This window comes from Anas acuta, chromosome 4 (assembly GCF_963932015.1).
Source record: "Anas acuta chromosome 4, bAnaAcu1.1, whole genome shotgun sequence".
Taxonomy (NCBI): domain Eukaryota; kingdom Metazoa; phylum Chordata; class Aves; order Anseriformes; family Anatidae; genus Anas; species Anas acuta.
Genome location: NC_088982.1, coordinates 69,766,841 through 69,791,608, shown reverse-complemented (window position 1 = coordinate 69,791,608; position 24,768 = coordinate 69,766,841). Strand labels below are relative to the sequence as shown.

Below are 24,768 nucleotides of genomic sequence, written 5' to 3'. Positions count from 1 at the left end.
TGGCTCTCAGAGGAAGTATCGTTGTTCCTGCAATTAACAGTCATCCTTTGCTATTATGGTGCCCTTGTGACACCTGTTATGGAAGGAAGAATCCCTTCATCACACCCTAACGTAATATTGTGTATATTGCTACCAGTTTCACAACCTTCCTATTCTTTCTTCCTTGCTTTATCACTACCTCATCAGCCCAACAGACCTTCTGTTTGTAACAGGTTTCTTATTTCTGAGGGGCTGTTTGTGTTTTCAGCTTCACCTCTTTTGCTTATAAATAAAGTAGAAGAATTCTAATCTTCCATTTCCTGATCGAGGATTTCTCTGTCTGTGTTAGTGAAGAAAGAAACACAATATTTAGCAATACAAGGGCAGCTGCTCCTAGCAACATACAGACCGACAATTGGACCCAAATTAAAAAGAAGAAATCTGCATGAGAGCCAAAAAGGTGATATCACAGCAGAGGAAAGCAAAACATCATTTCAATTTTCCATTCTTGATGACATAGTTTTCAGGATAACTAGGGTGATTTGTTCTGTGACTGCCTTCACCCTCTGTTAGTTCTAATACTCAGTTCAAAGCAGCGGTTTGTTGTTAAATGGTCTAAGTTACACATGCTACCACAAGATGGCAATACTTACCTAAAATTATGCCTTTTTCCAGTTCCCAGAGATGAATGATATGCTGAGAGAGAAAGTGACAGGAAGAAAGACGGATCTTACATTCTTCCTTATTCAGAACGCTGGTTTACTAACGGGGTTTGCTGCTATACTGTTGATTACCTTGTACGCAGGAGATATTCAGCTGTGATAATGGAAGTGAAAATGGAATCGATATTGAAGGCATCAAATAAACTACGAATGGAAGACACTTGAAATCCATAAAGGGACATTCATTCAATCTTCTTGGTTTTGAAACATTGACAAGTCTTCTTCCCCCATTCCAAATGCAGGAAATTATTTTAGGACTTTCAGTTAATCCAAATACTAGGAGCTGTTGACTTTTATACTCTACTAAGGAACCGATTCTCATATTTGTGTTTCTACTTAAAATTATCAGACATACCTGAACTGTTATAGAGAAAGGGTGTTACTTGGCCAGTAGAAGTAAGTAGTGTACATGCAAGTACATGCAACTCAGACCAAATGAAAGCTGAGGTCTTCAAGGAAGATTCTCATTTAAAAGAAAATAATGAAGTCTCATATCCTTTTTAAACTGTGATGAAAGCAAGGAGTTTCAAAGCTGGTTAATTTTCATGACTTCTGTTGCAGGATTTGCCTGTGTAATATTCCCTTCCCCCATCAAAAAAAAATAAAAAAAAATCAAACTATTTCAAAGTAGGTACTAATGAAGCTAAGATTTTTAATTACTAATTAACACTGGAAGGAAAGATACCAGTTACTGCTTTTGATCTTTTCTCTTTATGTGTGCACTAGGGAATTGTTGATTTATTTTGAGAACCACTTTTTTTAATTAGAGGGAACCTGTGTTAAAATTATGACAATTTATCAACTCCATAATGTTTTAGAAACATTGAGTATTTTAAAATTTTTCAAGTATTTTATATTCTGTGAAAATAATCTTGTTTTACATACAAGTTCCACAGATATTCCTCTTAAAAATCAGTATTTTGGGTTAAAATTTTGAAAGGATGTATTGTTAGTTGTACAAAGTGGAACTTAAAAACTGCTAAAATCAACATTCCAGGAAGCTTTTTTTTTTTGTAATTTCAATAGTTTTCTCGTGTGCAGTTGGGTGAAAGTTAAGTGTTACTAAAATATACAAACTTTTATTGCAATCTGTTGCATATGAACTTTCTGAAGTCATGGTTATATGTTTGAATTCTTCTGAAATAAACAATTTAGCTACTCTGCTGTTGTAAGATGTGTGCAAGGAAATTCATGCAAATATATCCTATTTCACTCACTGCTAAGTTTTGAAAGAAGTGTTACTATTCTGTAGTCAATTACTTTCATTCGCATTGTTTTTTATGGAAGCTTTCCAACTTGAAGGAAAATACAATTACTTAACGTATTTCTTGCCAGTCAAAAGGGACAAATCCTTTATTTTTTATTTCACTCTTAAAATATATTTTCTATAAGGTAAATGATTTATTTAAAGTTTTATTTGAATCATATCTTTAATTATGTTAGAAAAAATAACTTTCTAAATGCCTTGTTGATTAAAAAAAGGCATTTTTTAAGAGAAACTACACAGGAATAGTAAATTATACTTAAGTTAAAATGTGTTATAATCTTTAATACGTAATTATAGTAATCTATGTTATTTGCAATATGGAACAACATTTATTAGTCACCTTATGCCCTCTGAGTTTCTGTGAAGAAGAGTCCACACACTCCGTATTTTTTCCTTTAATTCTTTCTTTTGTTGATTCCTTGGATATAAGCTGCTTGTAAATGCTACTCATGTGTCCCAAGTATGTATTGTAGTAACTATGAATGCTCAGTAACTTTTTTAAAAGTTATTTGATTATTCCTAGTTCATCAGGTTATTGTAATAAGATGTTGGCATGGAATGTTTAAACCTTAAATCCAAAAATTTGCAAGGGAGACTTGATTTTTATCATCTCCCTAAGAAAGGAAAAATGAGACAAACATATCATTGCAATAAACTACTTTTAGATTATAGGTCAGATTAGAGATGGCACAACCCCTGATATTCAGGCTAGTGTTTTAGTTACAAACCAAAATGCTGCTCCTGCTAGTGGAATATTTAGTAGGTAAGAAAGATTTTTGATTTCTCTAAAACCTGGTTTGTCTATATAAACTTCAGTAGAATGTTTGTCCAGTACATATAAAATGAATCAATTCCAATTCTAGGCCTGCCAGTGATTTCCTCGATTTTGCTGTTACATTCAGGGAGGAAGAAGCATGAGCAAATACTCAAAACATTGCTGTTTGGTGACAGATAAGACTGCAGTAAGTTACTCCCTAAAAGTTTGGAAAACAGTTGAGAGAGAGATTTTGATATTCCTTTTAATGTTGATGTAATGCATGTATGTAACACTGTTCATCTTACGTTCTGCCATCTCTTCAGCCTTCTTTTCAACAGTGGTGCAAATTCAGTATATAACATACTTCAGAGGGCTCTCATCTGCTTTCATATTTGTTGCTTCCATAGATCTAATTATCTGGCTAACATACACTTGGGAAACCATTCTCTGTTAGCACTCTTAGATCACTGTCATATTTTTTTCTCTTTTTCATGATGTGCCTCATGATTCAAGACACAATTTAGTAAATTTCACTAAAGTCAGAGAGGAAAAAAACAACAACACACCTATAAAACAGTCTAAGGAGGGAATAGCAATTGATTTTGGAGCAAAAAGTGTATAAAGAGCAACAATATGGATGAAGTATAAACCCTAGAGCACCTCTGGTTGTTTGAAGAAAATAAATGCAGAAAAGTGAAATGGTCTGTGGGATAACCTGTCAAAAATGTAATACGTGATTACTGTCTATGGTTTCAGGAAAAATGAATTGAAAAAAATAAATTGGTACTTAAAGTTTAGGGTTATTGCTTTTGACATTTCAATGAGATCTTTACTGAGTAAAGATTTAAAACGCCTCTTAAACTGAAAATTTGCTCTCAAATTTTCAGCTAAATTAAATATCAGCCCCATTCTAAGAGTAGTCTGGAATTCATTGTGGTCTTCTATATGTTGAAGTATTTACCCTGCTGCTCCATCTAGATTTGCATCTGGCTTGAAGCTTCGTGTTACTTCAGTTAAAAATCTACCAAACCAAATCTACATAGTTTACAGATGGCTTGAACATTCAAAAGTTACATTCAATTATGCTAATAACAGCAGTGTAAATGTCTCCCATTTTATGCACATAGAGAATCAAATGTGTGTTAATTTCTGTATTGTCTTTTGGAAACATTCTTTTTAAGAAATCACTGATTTTACCTGAAGATAGGTGAACAGATTTACATATTTGCACATTGTTTTGCATTTTATTGTAGTGTCTTGGTAATGTAAATTTAAGGAAGACTGAGATCCAGGGAGATAAGTCTTAAGTGACTGTTTTTCTACTACATGCAATTCTAATGAAGCTACTTACAGAGGCAGAGTGTTGAGCCAAGTTTAACTCTTCCGGTCGTGCAACTTGTAGGAAAATTGAGAATATGGATTGAGTTTGTTTTTCTTTTAACTCTAGACAATAATGCCAAGGAGTAGAATTTGAGAAGTCTTTCAGATTACTTTAAATTAAAAAAAAATAATAATTGAACTACCAGCATAAGCCAGGTGAAAATTGTTTAGACAGAAGTCTAAGAAAAAAAGCTTGTAACAAGAGAGTCTCCCTCTCCCCTCTACAGTTGTGTGAAGTAGTCAGCTGTAGCTGATCCCTTAAGAGTGTTGCACCAGCCCAAGTGATAGGTGCAAGAAGACATGCATGCTGTGGTTCATTTCCAAAAGGATCAAAATTGCTCAGAATTCCCCTATGGAAGCTCAAATAAGAGAAAACAAGATAGAGAAATGCTGTCTCTAGAAACACGTGTTTTATTTCAGACACCAGAAATACACAAGGAGAAGGACACTAACTTTGTAAACAATTAATCTGTAAGTATCGGTGGGTGCCAGCAAACCATTTCACGTGTGCATATGCACCCAATGCATATTTTAGCTATTGACTTTTACTCTATCAAACATCCTGAAGTTTCCAGGAACACTGTAGCTGGCTTATCAGTTCTTACAATACTTGATGCACAAGTTATCTCTCTGATATTCTAGAAGAAACTCCCCTCTCCCTATCTTGCAGTTCAACTCAAAATGTACTGGTGTGATAAGTTGACAAAGGTTGTTAAGATGAAAACTAGACAGAAAGCCACGTCTGCTAGCGGTAGATAGAATACATCTGTCAAAGACAGACAGGGTTACATTGTATTTTTAGGGTTTAATCCATAATACATTTCTTTTGTACCTGATATTGCCCTTTTTTTTTTTTTTTTTTTTTTTTTCAACCTAATATTTTTGAAAAAGATAATTTAGTTACATGTTTTGTAGCCCCTATTACGGTCACTATGCTTTCTTCTAAGTTTATCAACCCCCCCCCAATTTCTACATCTTTTTTTTCCATTTTAAAATGCAGTTACCTCTATCCCATTCTAAATTACTGTTTTATCATCTTAGTAAGTGCTAAGGAGGAACCCATCATGATTCAGTTTGCTGAGAAGATACAGTTGGGCTGACAAAGTTGGCAGAATTAGTCACGTGTTTGGTCTTGGCAATGCCCTAGTTATTAAAAAGAAAATAATATCTACTAATCATTTTCAATAAAAGCATTAAGTTATTATAATATCTTTTTAATTATTCAGACTAGTAGCGGTATAGACAATCATAGACAAAAAATAAATATCTATATTTATATCTAGCTTATGCTAGCCAATTGGAGAGAGAGCAGTAGTCATTTCTGAATAGACTGGTTCTTGAGAAGAGACCATGCACAGTGGCATTCCTCTATCACTAAGTGGTGAGAAAACCAATCTAATTAGAAGAAACATGAAATGAGCTGATATGAGTCAAATGTACTTAGTTAGAAAATACCAAATATTTTTTATGTCATTGGCCTTAAAGATACTGAAACTGCACTGAAATCCGCTCTTCCAATTCATTGGTGAAACCTAATAGAGTTTTTGTCGTGGTAAATACAACAATAAAATACTGTCTAGAAAACGTTAAATCATCTTCAAGTTGTTTCTGTAAGACAAAATGTTATTGCTGCTTCACTGATTTGTACTTTTTTGTCTTTGCCATGAATTCCGCTAAGCTGACTTAATTGTAATGAAAACCTTTTTAGAGTGTTTCTTTTATATTTGTGATAATCAAATTTGTGTGTGATACTGAGTTGTTGAAACCGTTTCTCAGGTTTTCATATACTGAAAACAATTACTTCAAGTAAAGATTATTACAGAATTTGTACTGTCTCTTTTAATCTCTAACTTCCAGATACTTCTTACAGTCTATAGGAAGCTCTTGACCATTTTAATAAGCTGTTAGTTAGATAATACAGATCCCCTCTTGGCTGTAAAAATGTTGGTAGTGATTTGCAATAGTTAAGTGTTCATTAAAAGTAAGTTATGGTGTGATTTGCTTGAAATTTCCTATTACAAACAGCAGACCCAAGTGCAAAAAATGATTTTATCATGATTAATGTTCTTCTTGTATTTAAAAAAACATGGTTCTCTGTGCCAACAAAGAAATTGTCCTCCATTCACTAGAGGTTTTGCAATTTCTCACCTGATTGGTACATTAGTGAAATCAAAGCTGCAAGTTCTGCTGAATTGGTAAGTAATTAGATGAGGTATATTATGTTACCTGTACTTTTTCTTCTTTCTCCCTTTTTTTTTTTTTTATCAGTCTATAAAAATTACTTCTCCATTTCTTGCATTTTATTGCTCTTCAACTCATAGCTAAATCTATGGTTGCTTGTCTACATACATACAGCTACAGACATTTCTTCTGTCATAACTGTCTTCTAACACATTTGGGGTAACAGCTGCCTATAGACTAACATCTTCACTCTTTAGTTCAACTTAACACACTCATCTTTTTTTCTTTCAGAGTTGAATGTGCAGCTACAAGATAATACGAAACAGTTCTACCAAACAGTGAAAAAGGATGACACGAAGAACTTTTGCTTGTTCATTGAGAGTAAAGCTCCTATCTTTTGAAAGGCTAATGATGATCACAGCAAGCAGAACCTGCATTTTGTATAATATATGAAGGATAATATTTGGTACTCCAGCAGCATGATGTAATATTGATTCAACACACTCTCTGCACACCTTGTGAGTCATAGTTCTTGAAGACTTTTTAATCCCTTGCTGGATTGCAGCATCACTTCTTAGTTGGTCATACATCAAATGTGAGACTACACAGAGAAGCCTACAAGCTTATGGTGTATTTCCTAGTCTACTTGGCTGTGCTGGGGAGAAAGCTCATACAGTAAAATGCAGCAGAGAGCTGTCAATCCGTTTATAACGCAGATCTCACCGGTGCAACTTAAGAGTACTTCTTAGCTGGTAACCAGATGCATGTCTGGATACATCTTGACTCCATACTGGGATGAGACCTAGGTAAGTGACATTTGTCCTCCATCCTCTTATCTTTTTGTGTCCACTCCAATTTCTACTGGCAAGGAAGTAGTTCCCCAGCAAATCTGTAATTGTTTGCTTTAAACCACTGGGCTACCTGGGACTGACTGACTCTCCAGGACATACTTGCCCTGGGGCTTAGACAAAAGCATAGGTAGCAACAGACCTATAGAGCAACAATTGGAGCTGTAAGCACATTTGACATTTTACTTGTCCTGTGTGCATGTGAAATGCCCACCAAGTTCCTAGCCTGGAGGGCTCAGAGAATATGCTCTGTGTTCAGAAACATGCTGGGTCTTGAAAGCAAAACTGCATCCCTGTTTGCAGTTCATGAGAAACTTGAAAATATTGGAGTTGGTAGGAAATTTAGCCCATAACTACATAAAGACACTCCATGCACCACAAATCCTGCTTTCCCCCCAGCTATATCTACTCTTTTTGTCTCCTGAACAGCATACCAAACATGATTAGTGAAGCTGTATTAGCAGATCAGGACAGGATAGTTTTGGCCAGTTGCTGGTAGGTGATGAAATGTTGGTTGTGAGGAGTGCTGCTACAAACTACAGGAAATTAACTTTCCCAGTCTTTTTCCCTCTGAAGGAGGAGAAAAAGTATTTAAAGACTAGCCAATGCCAGAAATTAAAGTAAGAGCAATCATGATTAGAGAAGGCATGATTAATAATATAATTGCACCACACTAACAATAATAATCATAATTACTTTTATTTACATAAATTTAATTGCAGCAGTTAGTCCAGATTTACTGTTATGAACACTCAGTGATTTGTGGCTTGTGAGGTGAAAGATAATTCAAGTAGAGCTTTCCCCAAGTAGTGACTTCATTTTTGAGGCTAAGAAATGTTGTACTTTTGTACTTTTAAATAACAACAATCAATTTCTTTAAGATAGCCAGCCAAGGATGGGAGCTGATGGAAGGCAGTAGCTCCTCTGGGCACTATTTGGTATTCACTGAGAGCAAAGGAGATAGAAGCCTGCTCAGCTGATCATCTGAAGTCTCACTGGATGCTGCATCAACAGAAGTCTTCACATTACGTGGCTCCCAGGACTGACAGGCTCAGCTCAGAGTCTGCAAGGTAAAGTCCCCATCAGTGGGTGCAAGGAAGGGAAGATGATGAAATTTCAGTATGGGAAGGGGCTGGCACAGCACCTACTGCTTCTGTTGTGGAGGGAATTGAGGAGTTGCTACTTGTTACAGAGAATTGGAGGCTGCCAGAGGGTGAATCCTGGAGCAACTGGTGACAAATTAATGAGGAGATGCCAGGGCCTGGGGCCGAGAGTGTGGTTGCTAGGAAGATGGAAGTATTTCTTAAGGAAGAGTCAGCTGGAAGGTTTGGGGGGCAGGTATACTGAGAAAGCAGGGATAACGTGGCAGTTGGATGATGCCTTGGTAGAAGAAAAATGAAAAAAGTGTTATGCTTTATCTAGACTGGGAAAGGGCAAATATAATAGGTGGGTGACTACCGTCTGTCATGCCTGCCCTCTGATTTGTGGTAAACCCACATAGGTTTGGAGTGCACACTGTAAAGAATTGGAAAAAAGTAACATAAAATATCCCTGATAGTGCGGGAAAGAAGGGCTTAGGCACATGACAGACTTACCAAGTTGGAGTATATCCGTGGGGTGAGGTAATTAAAAACGTATATGCTGCAGCACGTGTTGTAAACATGTAAGCTGTAGCAAATGTGAACTATAACTCGATGAAAACAGCTCACGGTGGTGTGAACTGCGAGCATAAGCCTAGGCAGTGCCCCCAGCCCAGGTGGTGTGCATGAAACTGTTAGCTGTAGAAATTACCTTCACAGCTTCTCCCAGCTGGGTTCAGGCGGCTAACAGGGCTGTGTGAGGTTTTTGCAGGGCCAGGCAAAAACGTGCTTTAAAAATTGTAATTTCTATAGCTGATGAAGATGTGCACTAAATAGATTGAAGGAGTACTCTTAAGGGTGATTATAACAGAACAGCTGGTTCTTACTGGCATCCTATAGCCACTCATGCTTCCACTGGGTTAAAGGCAAGTATGAGGGAGACTTGCTAGCCAAAAGCTTTTGAAGGAACAAAACGCTTGGCTCTAAAAAGGGAGTGACTGTATCGTGCATCACACTGGGAATCCTTGGAGAGGATTGAATTGCTTTGCTCTTCTGTGTTTCGGTGTTTCTGTGTCTTCAGTGTTTCTAAAGGACTCCTGGAACAAGCTCTTTATAGAACTTTGTGCTGAGTTATTGCAAAAAGAGCTGGAAGATGCATAATTGCTCTGAGGTATAATTTGTGGGCACCATAAAAATGATGGCAGGGGAAGTAGATCCAGGTCACTTGTATTTGTCCGGGTCATGTGTTCAGCTGTATATCAGTGTACAGCTGACTACAGCAAGATGTTGGGTACCTGACACCAATTCTTTAAGAGTTTTCCAGGGACTGTAGGAGGTAGAGAGCAAAGGGCAGAAAAAATGAAATGTGCATCCCTGCACGTACTATGTATCACCTACGTAAATGAACTTGGAGCAGATCCAAAGTATCCTTGGAGCAGAACATCGTGTAGAAGCAGGTACTATTATTATTGCTACTGTATGTGCTGTTTGTGAACTGTCTAACTAAGCATAACAGCTTTAGTGGCATGCAGCTATTACATAAACAAGCCCCAAGCACTTATATATATATATATATATATATATAAAAACAATGGACTAGGATGTTCATTAAAAACTGTCCTTTTCTTAAAGCTCTAGCTTCAAACTGCCAGTGGGAGCTGGTTTTCCTTAGGACATGCATAGCACCCTTTCAGTAAGGGCTCAGTTCCGCAGATTTCCAGGCCCTGCTCTGTTCTTGTGCTTGCTACGGCTGTACTGGGTGCAGGGCAGAGTTACTCAGCAGAGTAACACAGCGGGCTGTGGGCATGTAATGCAACCCGTTTGCTGCTTGAGCTGTCTCAGGAATGGCAAGTGAAAAGAGTGGGGTTGACATGCTGCTCTGCCTGAGCTAATTAAAAGCAAATTGTTTATAGCTTACAAATTCCTATCTTTGTTTGGCTGTTGGGGCTTGTTATTTTTAAGGGTGTGTGAACTGTGATTTCTGAGAAGTGTTAATGAGTTCTCTTGGTTGCTTTCATCTGAGAATACAAAATTTTATTAAAATGTCATTCTTTCTCTTTTAAATGGTTCTGTTCTGTTAGGTGTCCAAACTGTGGTGGTGGTTTTTCTTTTTTTCTTTTTCATTTTTTTCCTCTCCTTTGTTTTTGTTTTTAATGCTTTTCTAATGAGGGTGATTTTCTTTAAGCTGCTGAGTGTTTTCTGTGGGGTACTAAGCCCCTGGAGGCTGTGGGCATCGAAAGGTGCCTGACATCTTAAACAGCTAGGTCCCTTTTAATGTTAGCATTTTTGCTTACTTTTAATGGATGAGGGTGGATCTTCTTGGAGGTGAAGGTGTAGGAACCAATTTTGACCATTTCCTCTATGCTCCCTGCTAAGGGAAGGGGGAAGCAAATCATTCAAAATTAATTAAAAGAAGAAAAGGAAAAGTAAGGAATATACTGTGTTTAAGACAGGGGAAGCAAGGAATGTTGAAAGTTCTCTGCTTTGTGCTTTTCACGTGTAAGACAAAAACTTACTGCCTGTCAGAAGTGGTATAAGAAAATCCATCAACGTGTACGTGGTATGTTGACTGCTATGCAGAAGATCACATGTAACATTTAAATTTAACAATTTCAACAAGTTCTTTTTATTTTCTGCTGAAAACTATGAGGTTAAAGAGTAAGACTCTGTGACTTGCTGACTCTACAGATAAATATTTCGATCAGCTTGGAGTAATCTCTGAATGGAGTCGTTGGAGAACACAGTACAGAGATATCCAAGTTCCCTGGGTCTGCAACAGCATGTGTCCAGAAGGAGGCTGGCTGTATTCGTGTGATAACATGGTGAGTGCCTACTTAAATGGAGCATGGATTCATATGGATATGGCTATGCTACTTCTGAAATCGCAGTGGTGGGTCCACGTGGTGGTTTGTGGTGCAGCTTGCAGATGTGTGGGCTTTTAGATGAAGGCAGAATGAGGTTTTCAAGATGGGTCTGAAAGTCCAACTTAGTTTTCTTTAGCTGCTGCTGCGGTTTTGTGTGGGCCACTTAAATCTACCTTTTCCCTTTCGTTCTCCATTTCCCCTGCCTCCCTCAAATGGCAGTAATGGTCCATCTTGTCTATCAATTGAGAGCATTGCTAATTGCAAACCGTTGATGTTTATAAACCACTTCAGAAATGAATAGTCATCTTGGGTGAGATCAAATTGCCACTCTGTTCTCACCATGGAAATAAAAGCACATTGGTGTCTACTTGCCTCAAATCTACTTGTGACCCCAGGCCTGACAACACCGAGGCCGGTGTCTGGGGAGGCCGTTCGTGACTCATATAGGGGCAGCAGAGCTATTTGCTGTCTATTCTTCAAAAATACACGAGGTGAGGGAAAGCGTTTCAAACCTTGGAGGTAAAACAATGCTTTGCTTCTGTATTACTCTTGGCAGGTAGTGAGTGTCAACAACTGTCTGCTGAAATTCACAAATCTGACTTCCTAGAGCTCTTCCTAGCTACTCCAGGCAGGATATTCCTTTCCGCAGATGTGGCACAGTTCCGCGAGTCAGAACCCGATGTTCAGTGAGCAAGTCCCAGCTAAATCTTGGGTCATCTCACAAGGCTTTGGCGTGGCTGACTGCTGCTATTAACATTAATTTTCCTGGCAAACTAACTAGAAGTGTCTTTCCTAGTTCCAGATGCTAAGATCCAACTTGACAAGGTGGCAACTGTCTAGTCATGCAAGTAAAATGATTAGCTTAGGCTGAATTTTCAAGCTTTCAATTCTTTCAAATAAGGTAAAGAGAATACAGAAACACTCTCCCCATGAATAGACAGATGCCGAAATCCTATCTGGCTGAATAAAATTGTAAGGATGTCTGATCTATGTAGGTCCATCTCCAGACTGATGCTTTGGTTCATATCATGGGCAGTGGGAATTCTATGGCCCTGCTAGCAAGAATATTATCAAGATATATCATAGATGAATCCAGACAAGGTAAAAATCTGCATGTTTAAATTGAAGGCTGGGATTAAGGTGTCTCCTGCAGGACCTGTAAGAATATACATGGTGTATCTTCTACAGCAATTTCTGTTGGCTTCCTTGAACACCTCCTGTTCACAGAGTAGACCAGATCTCTGTGATGCCCTTTCGAAGTAAAATAAAGTCGGAGGCCCAGACGTTGCGAGTGGCTGTCAACATTTGCAGACTGACTGGGACAGTGTGATGAGCCAAGCCCTTGGCAGCACAGCCTGGCCAGGTTTGTGTGTGTGGGCAGCAGGTCAGAGCAGCTTCTAAGCACTGAGCTGAGATACTAAATGCTAGTGGGAATGCAGGTGTGGGAGAAATGCGTGCCGAATCACACAGCAGTGGGTAGGTGAGGAAATGATGAACACGACTTATAAGCTGTGGGATAAACCAGAAAGCTCGGATCCCAGCAAAGATTTGTGCGCTGGGAGATTTGTGATAAGGGACCTGAAAAAGCAGTCTGGACCAAAATAGAGCAGACAACATTAGACTGCAGTACTCCCAGCTGAGAGCTCAAACTCTCTTTTAAAGTCTGTACCGATTGATTGTAGAGACAGCTAGTTGGAAGAATGGTTTAGAGTCTTGCAGACACTGGAAGCTCAAAGCAGGGAGACATTTGACTGCTGGTTTGCTCATAGTTGCTTAGGCTGTTGTTTTTTTTTTCAGGGCGGGGGGCTGTGGGTAAGAAGTGACAACTCTTCCTCTTTTGCAGCTGGGTGCAACCATGCTTTCCTACAGAATGAGCTGAGGATACGGTGAAGCTCAGCCATATGACATCAGTTTGGTACTTAGGCCTAACAAAAATATTGCAACCTGCCTTTCTTTTCCCTATTAGCTCCCAAAGCTGTACTGAAATTCTGCAAAATAAATGGGAGCAGAGAAAACTGGAACAGGCAACCTCTTGCTTAAGACAGCTGTAGTGTAACCTACCCTTAAGCTGCTAATGTCACTTCCCCCTTTGGTAAATTCAACCCATGTTTTTGTTCACTATTTATTGGTTTGTTCCCTCTGTGGGAACTGTTTGATGTTACCATTGGTACAAAAAGTTTTGGTGAAGTCGATGGTTTATTCTTAAATTTGAACACGTGCTTTTTGCTTAGAATTAAGCTTAAAAAACCTCATCCACCATGGGAATGAATTTTTAGGTCAGGCAATGGTACCATGTGCTGTAAGTTCTTGGTGCCAGCTGAAGCTCGTGAAATTCTTGCCTGTGGTACGGGCACGCAAATAATGGAGTCTTCAGAAGCCCAAATGTAGTTGAGAGGAATGACAGGAGCATTTTAGGGATTTTTTCTATTCAAGATGTCTGTCCTAGAGCTCTTCCTGGATAGGAGTGTCCAGATGTTCTTCTCAAATAGCAGGGTGTGTTTTTGAAAGGCAGGTCCAGCGATAATGTTCCCTATAACCCAGTAATGACAAGGAAAGTAAAGAACCACATTTTGCTTATGATGGCATACTGATTCATTTAGCTCTCGGTCTTCCTTTGATAAACTCAAGGTGAAAATTCTCTGCTCGTGTTTTTTTTTTTTTTTTTTTTAATCTCCCACAGTTGGTCATTCAGTTGTGGTTTCCAAGAGAGGTCAAGAGGCAAGAAGCTGTTATCAGCTGTGGTTGAAGCCTTTCTGATCTTGCCTGCCTGATATTAGCGGCTGGAGAAATGAGTTTCTTAGTCTTGAACTTCCTCTTTGCGATTTTCCCGTCTTTGCTACTAACAAAGAATAATGCTCGTCTGTGTTACAGATCAGCTGCTGCTTTTGTAATTTCCTTAGTGTTTTCATTGCCTTTAGTGCTGCTGGCAGCATTTCATGGCAGAATTGCCACTGAAATACCTGGTTAGCGTCTGCGACGTCTGCTTGTTTTGGATGTCCATATGAGATATTTTACAGAAAGTTAATGCTGATTACACAACTGTGTATAATATACAGGCTGAGGGGAGGAGAGCTCCTCAGTTGGCTTAAATCAGCCTCAGTCTCAAAGCTGTTGTGAAGTTTTGTGGTGTCCCTCCTATAAATACTGCTGGTAATGGAGAAAACACCTACCACCTTCCTCTCAACTGCATCACCCCAGTTCTTAGTCACAAGTGTGTTTTATAAACTGAGGCTGAGGGATTTTGTGGATCAGAGCAGTGTTCTTCATCCATCTTCTGTCCGACTGCTGTCTCCACAGGGCTGTGAGGTAAAGGCCACTTTCCTTTTTCCCTTGGCAAATTCCATCTATTGTGACTGTCTGCTCGCCTCGAAAGGAAATCGCATACTGAAACAGAAATTCATTAGCCTCACAGGTATGATGAGCTCCTGTTAAGGCGCTCTTGAAAAATACCCTTTGGAGAGAACTGAAAATGGATTTCTTGTTGTAATTTGCACCACCTTGCAAAATTTGAGCAGGGAATTTGCCAGCAATTAAAACAATGGCTAGATAAGACGGAGAAAATAGTTTTTCATTTGGTAGACTGCAGATATTGGGTGCATATGCATGCTGGCTGTTCCTGATGTTTGGAAATGGTCTTCCCCTCTACTGTGAGAGAATTCATAGCAAGAGGTAGACCACAGGGCTCGGAAGGTGCTTTAGGTTATTGGAAGGCAAAACCAGGTCCGTGAGCTGTTGGATGCTTAGCAGTTGTTACCTGTGTCCCTTTCTGTCTCAGCATAGCTGCACTGCTGTTATATGGCTCCTGTTGCACAAAGCCTGCTTATTTATAGCTTGTATAATTGCACATTTGAATAGCGAGGTAGCAAACGAGTTGCTAGTGGCAAGCTGCTTTCTAAAATGGAAAAAAATATCCCATGGTCCAGGGCAGCAGACCGTTGAGACATGGAAAGAAGCTAACTGCAGGGGACCATGGTGGAAAAATGCTGAGGGAGTTTCAGGGCTGCTGGTGGGTGCTGACTTGCGATGATTCAGAGAGATTCCCATGCAGCACGGCTTTAGAGCTGGATTACTTGATGTAGGAGAAGTGACAGCACTGCAAGGCCTTTGTTGAACAGCTCCTTTCAAATGAGCCCCGTGAGTTCCTACCTGGCTAGCTTGGTTTTGTCTGCACTTTTTATGTGACATGGATGTTTCGGGAAGATCGTTATGCTAGGGAGGAAAAGCTTGAAATCTCTTGCAAATCTGAAGCATTTTTACTCCAATTAGGTGGGAGGAAACCACAGTTTGAGGCTGAATTGAAGTAAAATCCTTTTGAAGTGCTGCATAAATAGCATCAACCTTCAGAAGGAGGAAAGCTGACGTTTTACTGACATGCAGAAGACATGTTCATAGCTACTGGAGAAAAGGTGGTGCCTGTTTGTTTGTTTTTAATTTCTGCTCTCATCCCTTTCTTCAGACTCCATGTTGCCATGGCCTTTAAGCTTATTTTTTTTATACATTTATAAGTGTTTTGACTTCTTTAATTGGACACCATGTAGCCAAATCATTCTGTGCAAGCCTTAGAAAACTTAGCAGAAATATTTGGATGGACTTTGATCTTCTGTCTACCAATAAGTTAAAGAAGACTGCTAAAATAAGCAGAGGCACCACTAGCAATGACTATTACTACAGTAAATAATTTAAAACTCATGTACAGCTCCATTTATTTCTCATTTTCTAATTCCTGAAGCATAGTGTAGAGTATAGAAAAAAGTGTTTTTATGTATCAGGACTGTATAATAAAGTATGGTAAAATACAGGATCTAGAAAAAAAAATCTGCATGTATGTGTGGGCAAACCTTAATTTTGCCTAAAGAATGTAACTTGCTGCTTTTTAATTTGTGGTGCGGATACAGCAAATCTGCAATTAAGCCTTCTAGCAGGTCTGTAGGATTGGTAATTGTTTTGTAATCCTTCTTTGGAACACAATAAATGCAAACAGTAATCACAGGTTTAATGAGTATAATCTATCATAAAACACCTAACAAAACAGTATGTGCAATATTATCTTCTGGTTCGTGCTTCAAATATTCCAACTGTATTAAAGGAGTGCAGCAGTTCCCGAGTACCTATCTAGGCAGGAAGAGGAGAGAACAGACTTCTAAATAAGTAAACAGCATGCATCTGTACGATAAACAAGAAAGCTTATTCAAAATTCATTTTGCTCTTGTAGAGGTGAGTGGAAGGTTCTTACGGATTGCAGGCGCACACTATCCTGCTACACTAAGGTTATCTAAAACCTATTTTGAGAGATCACACAATGTACAACAGGATATTTAGAAACGGTTGCTGAATCATGAACTGTAAGACTCGATATTTTCCTTAGCTGCACACGTGCAGAAATTCTTATCCCTGTCTTCATTCCCTTATGCCATAATCATTTCAGGTTTCTCACCTATGCCTTTAACCTCTCAAAAAATATACAGAATACCCAGTTTCTGCCTTCATGGAAATCAAAGGGAGAGTTTTTAAAACTAACCTGCTTTAACACTTCTGTAAGAAACGCATCTTGGACCAGTGCTTGAGAAACCACCTTCCTAACTCATCATAGTCTTTCCATGGGCATAGGTTATCTGACGTGATCCCATGAATGTTCCCAGCAAACTTTGCCTTTTGACTTCAGTGAATGCTAATTCACAGGCTGTGTCTGCAGGAATCTGAAATTAAAAATCTAGCAGTGTGATTCTTGGTCAGGAAAGTAGGAAGGTTATTGGCACTACGTGATGCTGCACTTGTTTTAAACTGAAGTTTCTGGCCAGAGTTACCGAGAGGGTCAAAACGTGTAAACCTGGAAATCAGAAAAACCTTTTCATCCTGAGATTCAATTGAATCTGGCACTGCACGTGCCTTCAGGCAGACCTTGCTTCTTTTAGGTTAACTTAACTCTGTTGCTTAACTGCTCACCACCTTGAAAATTTAGAAGAATTTGTTGCTTGAGAAGCAGTCAGTTGAAAATGTAGTACAAATGTGAATCTTGAGGGATTAATACTTTCTCCCAGGACAAATGCATAAACTTAACCTATTTTTCTAGTCTCTTCCTGAGCCTAATGAGGAGTTATGCTATGGGTGGTTTCTTGCCTGGGTGGCCAGCTGACTTCTGTGTATAAACGGGTGGTGTTCCAGTCTGGCATAGTACTGAATCGCACCTCATGGACCAACCATCTGATTCATTGTGACTTTTTTTCCCCTCTAATGTCTAAAGTTGTAATTAAGAGAGGAAAGTGTGGAAGAGAGAATAAAAATCAAGAGATAAAATAAGAAATGGGCTTGGGAAAGCAAGGAAAGCACCTTGTAATTTACTACTATGAGGAATGTGGGAGCAGTGTTAATGCACAAGTATGTCCTGGTTAAAAACAAAAACATTTTGATTGATTTTACTTAAATCTGGATGGTTTTTAAGACTTTTTTTTCCATATGCTGCTAGAAATTTGGCCTGTACAACCCCAAATCTACATTGTTTTAGCCTGAGCTGGCTTCAATTATAATAAATTTAAATTTGGGAGTGATGCCTGCCACAAGTTAGTCCATGTTTTGTAGTAACGGGGCATAAGTTAGCACTTGTTACAGACAGATTTTTTTTTTTTTTAGTATTTTGGCTCACCAACGAGCAGTGTCAGTGGATTCAGTTTCATTAGGCTAAAGGTTAATTTGGCTCTGAAATCTAATAATTTCTTGGCAACTGTGGCACAGAGAACTTTTGAACACTGAAGTGAACCATCCCTATAAAAATCCAAGTGAAGGTGTTGAAGACTTCAGTTTATCATCCGTTATGGTTGTGTTTCATTTACAGCTACTCAGACTGAAGAATCCTCACGTGGAGGAGAGTAAGTAGGTTGGGGAAGAGGTGATGGGAGATTGCTGGTGGGCAATAGTTTTGCATCCTATGGCTTTACATAAGGCAACGATTTGCTGTTGAATGAACTAATTAGGCTTTTTATGGCAGCTGTGGCCTGTACGTGGTTTGTATCAGAGGTATTTAGACCTGTTGATGCCTACAGCAGGAGATTCAGTCACCATGTTCCCATCCCTGTCTGACATGACTCAGACCCAATGGAGACAGGATGACTTTAAATCATAACTAGTGTATGAAAGCATATGAAATTCCCCTCTCCAGTTCCTAAGTGTTCAGAACAAAGTCATTTATCAAGTACAGCACCTTTCTTGATTAGAAAGTTTGACATGGGGACTCTGTCTTCAGTAAAGTCCTTGTTAAAAGCCAGTTGGGGTATCCCGTACTCCTATTATTCTGTCTTGTGCTCTTATTTGGCTGTGTGAGGAAGGCTGAGCTGAGCGTCACCCCAGACAGGTCCATACTGTTTCCCAGAACAAATGTGGACAGCAGTGAGCAAGCCTGTTGGAGCCATGCCAAGAGCTGTGCTGCTGGGGAACCAGCTATTTTCTCACAGTATTCCAGCTGTCATTCTTCATCCAAGCTAGTTTAGACAGCTTTTCAGAGCATCATCTTCTACTGTATGACCTTACTTTTTGAAAGGATACTAAATACTGTGGCTCACCGTGCTTGAAGCAGGTTGCAGAGTAATCAAGGTTAAGGCTATCAAGGTTTACTCCGTGATAACCTTACCAGAGTTTTATACCTTTCCCTCCGAGCAGAACTGTGTAGACAACCCAGTCCTAGACTGCAAACTAGGGTGGTGGTGCTGTTTTCAGTGGTCGTGGTGCCACGAGCTCACACACACAGAGGCAAAGGTGCTGGGAATGAGAACTCTGAGGAATTTGATTTCAAGTCTTTCATTCCAAGTCCCCTTTTGCTCAGGGGTGCCTAGCAAGCAGGGAGAAGAGCTTTTCTTTGAGACCCGTCCTTGTACTGTGACGTGGCATCTTCTGGATCCAGGCTGGTCCAGATCTCTGAAACACAGCCAGCAAATCTCCTGCCGCTGAGAGGATGGCTGTGAAACAACTTTAGATTTGCAGCACGTTGGCTGTTGCTCGGTAATTGTTCTGTGTGGGTTTTACTGCTTGGCAAATGAAAGATCACTTGTTTCTCGGTTACTGCTGGGTAGGAGCTGGCACACAGCAAGCACCGTGGCTTTGGCTGAAGGGCTCTGAATCTCGACGGGAGATGGTTGCACCCTGGGCTACACAGCACCAAGGAGTGCTCTGCCTACCTCTGTGCCAGGGTTTGCAGTCAGCAGCTGCCTTAAAAGTACAAATGTTCAATTCAAAGAGAGTTGTCTCACCTATATGTTTAATTCCTGATATCCTTTATTCCCTTCCAAACAGGCTGCTTTCATTTAAAGCTCTAATCTCAAACAAGTGAGGCACATCCATATGATAAAGGCATTTTCCTGTGTTTCTGGACAGGGATCTCTATACTGAATAAAATTTACTATCAGTTATGCTTCCTATGCAGAGAGATTGACAGTTTCCCTAATGGGACATTAGGTGTGCTTGATTTTAAATCCACTATGGCCGTGCTTCTTACTGTGTGAAATAACAAATTGTGAAAGAAAAGGCAAAGTGGTTGCAAAATCAAATACATATTGAAAATGAAGTTAAGCCTCTAACCAGGGAAACATCAAACATACTGTGGGAGTTCATATCTACTTTTGCTGAAATAGTCTGTGTTCTGATTATTGCTTATATTATTTAAATAAATGGGTGCTTCCCTTTCTCATGCTGCTCACTTTTTTTTCTGAAAGTAGTTTATGGGACTACAGACCTTCCTTTCTCCCTTGCAAGCTGCTCTAGGCACAGATAATCGTGGTCTGGCTCCTGGCTTTGTTTAATACAGTCCGATCACAATACTAACACTTCTGTAGTTACAAATAACTATTTTTATATCAAATATGTCACTTACAGAATGATGCTGAGACTTCAGTCACTTGTTAAGGTCATAAAACTACTTCTAAAAGAGGATTGAAAATAAATCTGTCTCTTTAGCAGGTTATTTCAGAAGAACCCTCTGAGTCCTTTGCTAACACAGTAATGACAAGTGGTTTTGGGGCTGGAAAAGGTGGACTTGAGGTCTGGACCATTTCAACAGGGCCAATTTTGCTCTTGTTGAATGTTTTGCTTTTTAAAGGGAACCTTAAGATATTTTTTGTCTTCCGAGGGTAATGATGGGATATCACAGGAAATGTTTGTTCACTGATTTGCACAGTGGAACATGCTGAAAAATATATATTTTTTTTCTTTATGGAGTGGACACAAGCATAAGATGGCTTTTCAGTTCATGCACAGCTGTAGCAGATACAGTTTTCCTACAGAAACACATCCCGGCTGTTTGCAAAATGAGGACTGTAGCTCTTCTTGCAAGTAGCCTAATTGCCTTTCCGTAATCCCTGGCAACTCACTGAGCTGATTTTTGGGGCATGCAAGAAGAAAAGGAAGAGAAGAGGAAAGTCAGGAAACCAAATGCTTTCTTTCTCAGCTAAAGCATGGCTCCAAGGGGTAGGAGGACAGGAATTCCAATGGCAAGGAATCCACCAAACCCCTGTACCACCCTGTATAACTAATTTTTTCCCCCCAATTTCATGTGACTCTAAATTGCCATAAATATTGCCCATATTCCATCCTATCACATGGTATTCCTGCTTCTCAGGGTAAGTTAAATCGCTGCTCTCTGTAGATAATAACTTGTGATAGCAGCAGCACAATTGCTTTCAGTGAAATTGGTGAAGCTAGTTATATCGTATTTCCAAAGCAACCCTGAGGTAGAGTAACAGACTGTGCCTGTGCTTCTGGAGTGGAAGCCTCTTACCCAGGCAGCATTTCATGCGAATTGTGTTAAATGGTAGGGTGGCTTTTTTTCTCCCACTTCTCCACAGAAAGTTTTGAAAAGTGTGCCTACAAAAATGCTCCGTGTTTTGAATTGACAGGTGAGTGAATGGGAAAAAGTAATTCAGTGTTGGAAAAGAGGGCTGGGAAGGGGGCGTAGGAGAAGCAGGCAGAGGTTAGAGTAGTGTCTCTGTACTTGGTGAGACCTGATTCCTCACCAATTCAAGCAGCAGTTAGGAACAGTGAGTCTGCCGAGGAGAAGCACAGCAGCCACTTGCTGTGAGCTGCATTTCCAGCAAGCAGCCATAGGCAGCGTAAAACACCTCCTACTAGTCCCTGGAGCTCTTTTGTTGTCAAAGTCAAATGTTGCCATACAATGCCTTTACAAACCTCATATGGAAGTTCATAATCACCACTAAAATCAGTCAAATTCCTCTGGCTTGTTGCCTTCATTTAAAAAGCAAATAAAATGCCACTGCCTCACTGTTCATATGCAACAGTAAAAAGAAAGAAAATCACAGCAGTATTTTTTTTTGCCAGGCCTCATAACTGTGAATCACTACCCAAAGTGCAGGATGGAAAGGATTAGAAGTAAGGTTCCTCTTAGATGCTTTTCATGTATGTACCAGCCAGTGCTTTCAGAGCCCTTTATAAGGAAAACATGCTTGCAATGTGTCTTCTAGGAGTGATATTATTTTGTCATAAGACATAAATAATAAATGTAACGTCAGGGTAATTCAGAAGGCAGGGACTGCAGATATGCTGGAAATAATCTAGTTGCAAGAGCTCAATGGAAGGAACAAAAAGAAAATGCGAGAGTGAGATAGACAAACATTTTTATATGACAAAAATCATGCAAACAGGACTTGACTATAAAAGCAGGTGGGTGATGCATTTCTACATGTATATTGCATCATTTAAAAAACAAATAACCAAAAACCCACAACCCTTTATCAAAAGATGACAAAATGAATATGAATTGCATCGGGTTGTACTGAAAGCACCTTTATACAAACAGCATCACATTTGTGCATACAAAGAACTGGATTCTGTGCTGTAAGGTTACTGACCTGACCTGACTTCCTACTGAGGATTTTGTCAGCCTCTTGATGTTGAGAAAATGTGGGGACGTAGAGTGAAATGGTGAATTTCTTCAATGCCTCCCGACTACAATAAATGGCACTAATTTGGTGGCTTATTCTATGTATAATAAATTATTTAGAAGATCAGTCGAGTTCCTGCATGTATACATCTTTAACCGTGATCATAAAAAAGCATAATACCCCAAAACCTTAATAAAACTCTAATAGCAGTTGAAGTAGAAAGAAACGACAGTTTTGTCATAAAGAATAGCTATTTGGATCCATCTACTGTTCTTGAAATGAATCAATAAAACGTTTCCCTTTGTTTTAATGCAGGAAGTGGGATCTAGATGAAGTGTATCAAAGCAAACAGAACGTATCAAGCACAATTGCGATTTTCCCCCTAGTAAATATTCCTTTTCCAAACTTCCAAGATTCCCGAAGTCCTGAGCTGCTGGAGAACAGATTGGGAGGGGTGAGTAAGAGCGCATCACTTAATTGACTTAATTGACTGCTTGAAGTCAATTTGGAAGAACTTGAAGCCTTAATAGTTAGCACTACTCCTTGTAGCTCTTAACAAGATTGCTTCACTGCAATAATTTGTTGATTTTGTTTCTTCTGGGGCATACTGCAAAATGTTAGATGGCAAAGAAATCCCAGCGTACTTGTCTTCTGACCATCTGCATAGCTGGATTTGCTTTGAATGGGATCTGCCTGTGGGGCTCTGCTAAGCCTTTTCTTTGGCTTTTCTTGGTTAGCACCCAGTGCATTACTTCCAAAGTGCAGAGGTGGGTGCTGGGCAGCCCTTCATGGCATAATGCCACCATGGTGCCCGTCCAGCAGGGACAGCTTGCTGTTCGTGCTAGGGCTGTACCGGGAGGAAGGAGATGACCTACGGCCCTGAGCTCCTGCTGGTTTTAAAATGTCACTCCCAGCACCGGTATCAAAGCCATATGCTGCTTCTTACTTTCCAATGGATTTCAAAAGGGCATATGAATGGTTGTGCTCATTACCATGGCTCAGAGTGTATCTTCTTTTTTTTTTTTTTTTTTTTTTTTTTTTAGTTAAGGGAAATGCAGCATTTGTAGACTTATCTTTAAGAAATGGGGCTGAAATATATACACCATAAATAAAGCTGTGGATGAATTTAAACGATGTTTGGGATTCCTTACATTTAAGCGTTTTCTTGGCTACATCTGGTTCCAGAATAAAACAAGAGCAGAGTACAGCAGTGGTACCAGGATGAGTGGCGTTGTCGTACCATTAGCTGGGGGTCAATATGCTGTGTGAGGTGGGAAGAGAACCAGAGGCTAATCTCACGTTTGCTGCAAAGAATAGGCAGGAACATACAAATTGTGATGGAAATAGGTATAAAATATCCATAATCCATGTTTTTTCCCTGAGTCCAGTGAGTAGCTTATATCCTGAGGTATGTTTTATGAATGTGTAAATCTAATTAACTATGTGTGTCAAATATCCTTTTAAATAGGTGAATTCTCGGCTTCAGCTATGTTTTTGGCAAGACTTTCAGTGGCTGATATATAGGTATTTTCTTTCCGTTGCTTCTTAAACTTGCCTTTTGGGTTCACTCTTTTGTATGCTGAAGGTACAGTTAATAGGCTTTTCAATTTTATTCCTTCTGTATCTTTACACATATTCCAGTGTTATTCTTTCTTATGTGGCTTTCTGATCTTAACCTCCCTGGTCTTACACACTTACCCCGTAGTGCAAAACATGGAAAAGAACAACAAATTTGAAGATTGGGTAGGTGGAAGCAGTTTAAAGCATGTTATCTAAAGAGGAAACAACTAAATCTTTAGAAATAGCAATGTGTTTTCCCCTTTATCCTCCATCAGTTTCTTACTTCAATACAGATGTCTGTGGCTGCTTTAGCAACCGTTGCAGATTCGGCAGAATTTCTCATTGAACTAATCAAAGTGATTGCTAGGTGCTTCTTCCAAGTTTCTCATCCAGGCTCCTGCAGAATATATGTTTTATTTCAACTGGAAAGAAAAATGTACCTACTACAAGAATGTGAACTCAAGCTGGCATCTCGTCGCCTTGTGACTTCAGCCCTCCTGAAGCTTGTCACAATTTTTTTTTTCTAGGCTTACTGCAAGGTTTGCTTTATCAACACATCACATCTCAGTGGTGCTCAGATATTATCTGAGCTGATTGGAGCTCTGGAATCAGTGTTTGCAGGCTGCCCCAAGCGGTCTTAATTAACCCTACCCATGTTTAATGTAGGTTGAATGTTACATATAATGTATTTGGTTTCTGAGCTGGGACCTGGACTGGCAAGGGAGCGTCTGTAGCACGGTTTTGCACTCTAGGCGTGCATTGCAAGCACTCTGAAGAAGAGTTGTAACTGAAGGAGCTCTCCAGCACGGCACAAATCTGAAAAGAAGCTGAAGGTACGCTGTGACGCCAAGTAGGAAGTTGGCTATTAGCAGGAATGCTATTGATCAAAAGCAATTTGCCAAAACTTAAAAAGAATTTTGGGTGGATATATTACTGCAGAAGTCAGATTCTGGATGAATACTAAGACTAACAAAGCATGTATCAGCTAAAATGTTAATTACAAATTATGCTTTCACATCCAGTGTTGGGACTGACAAATGCAGTTTGATTTGCTGAGTTGAACCTTCTCCATTTCTTTATAATGTATTTTCTGGGCCTCAGTTTAGAAACTGAACTGAACTGATACTGAAGCCTGGGAGGACTTCTTGTATCATCCATCCTCTTTCTCCCCATACCCCACTGCTGACTACTGGAGCACTGACTCCCCAACTTCTTAGTAAATTCAAAATAAATGAACAAAACAAAAAAAGA

General features: G+C 39.4%; 1 protein-coding gene and 1 long non-coding RNA gene across 5 annotated transcripts in view; both read left to right on the top strand.

The window, feature by feature from the left end:
• SLC39A8 (solute carrier family 39 member 8) overlaps positions 1-5,549 on the top strand; it is a 63,725-nt gene extending 58,176 nt beyond the window's left edge. For all 4 annotated transcript variants that reach the window (XM_068681845.1, XM_068681843.1, XM_068681844.1 and 1 more), the window contains one exon: positions 655-5,549. In XM_068681845.1, coding sequence (XP_068537946.1) covers positions 655-801 — 147 coding nt within the window. In that variant the 3' untranslated portion in view covers positions 802-5,549. The remainder of the gene's footprint in view (positions 1-654) is intronic.
• A 980-nt stretch (positions 5,550-6,529) lies between these two features.
• Positions 6,530-24,760, top strand: LOC137856444 (uncharacterized). Its single transcript, XR_011096452.1, has 3 exons — positions 6,530-8,204; positions 10,902-11,035; positions 22,273-24,760. It is a non-coding gene; the product is annotated as an uncharacterized lncRNA (long non-coding RNA).
• The last annotated feature ends 8 nt before the right edge of the window (positions 24,761-24,768 follow it).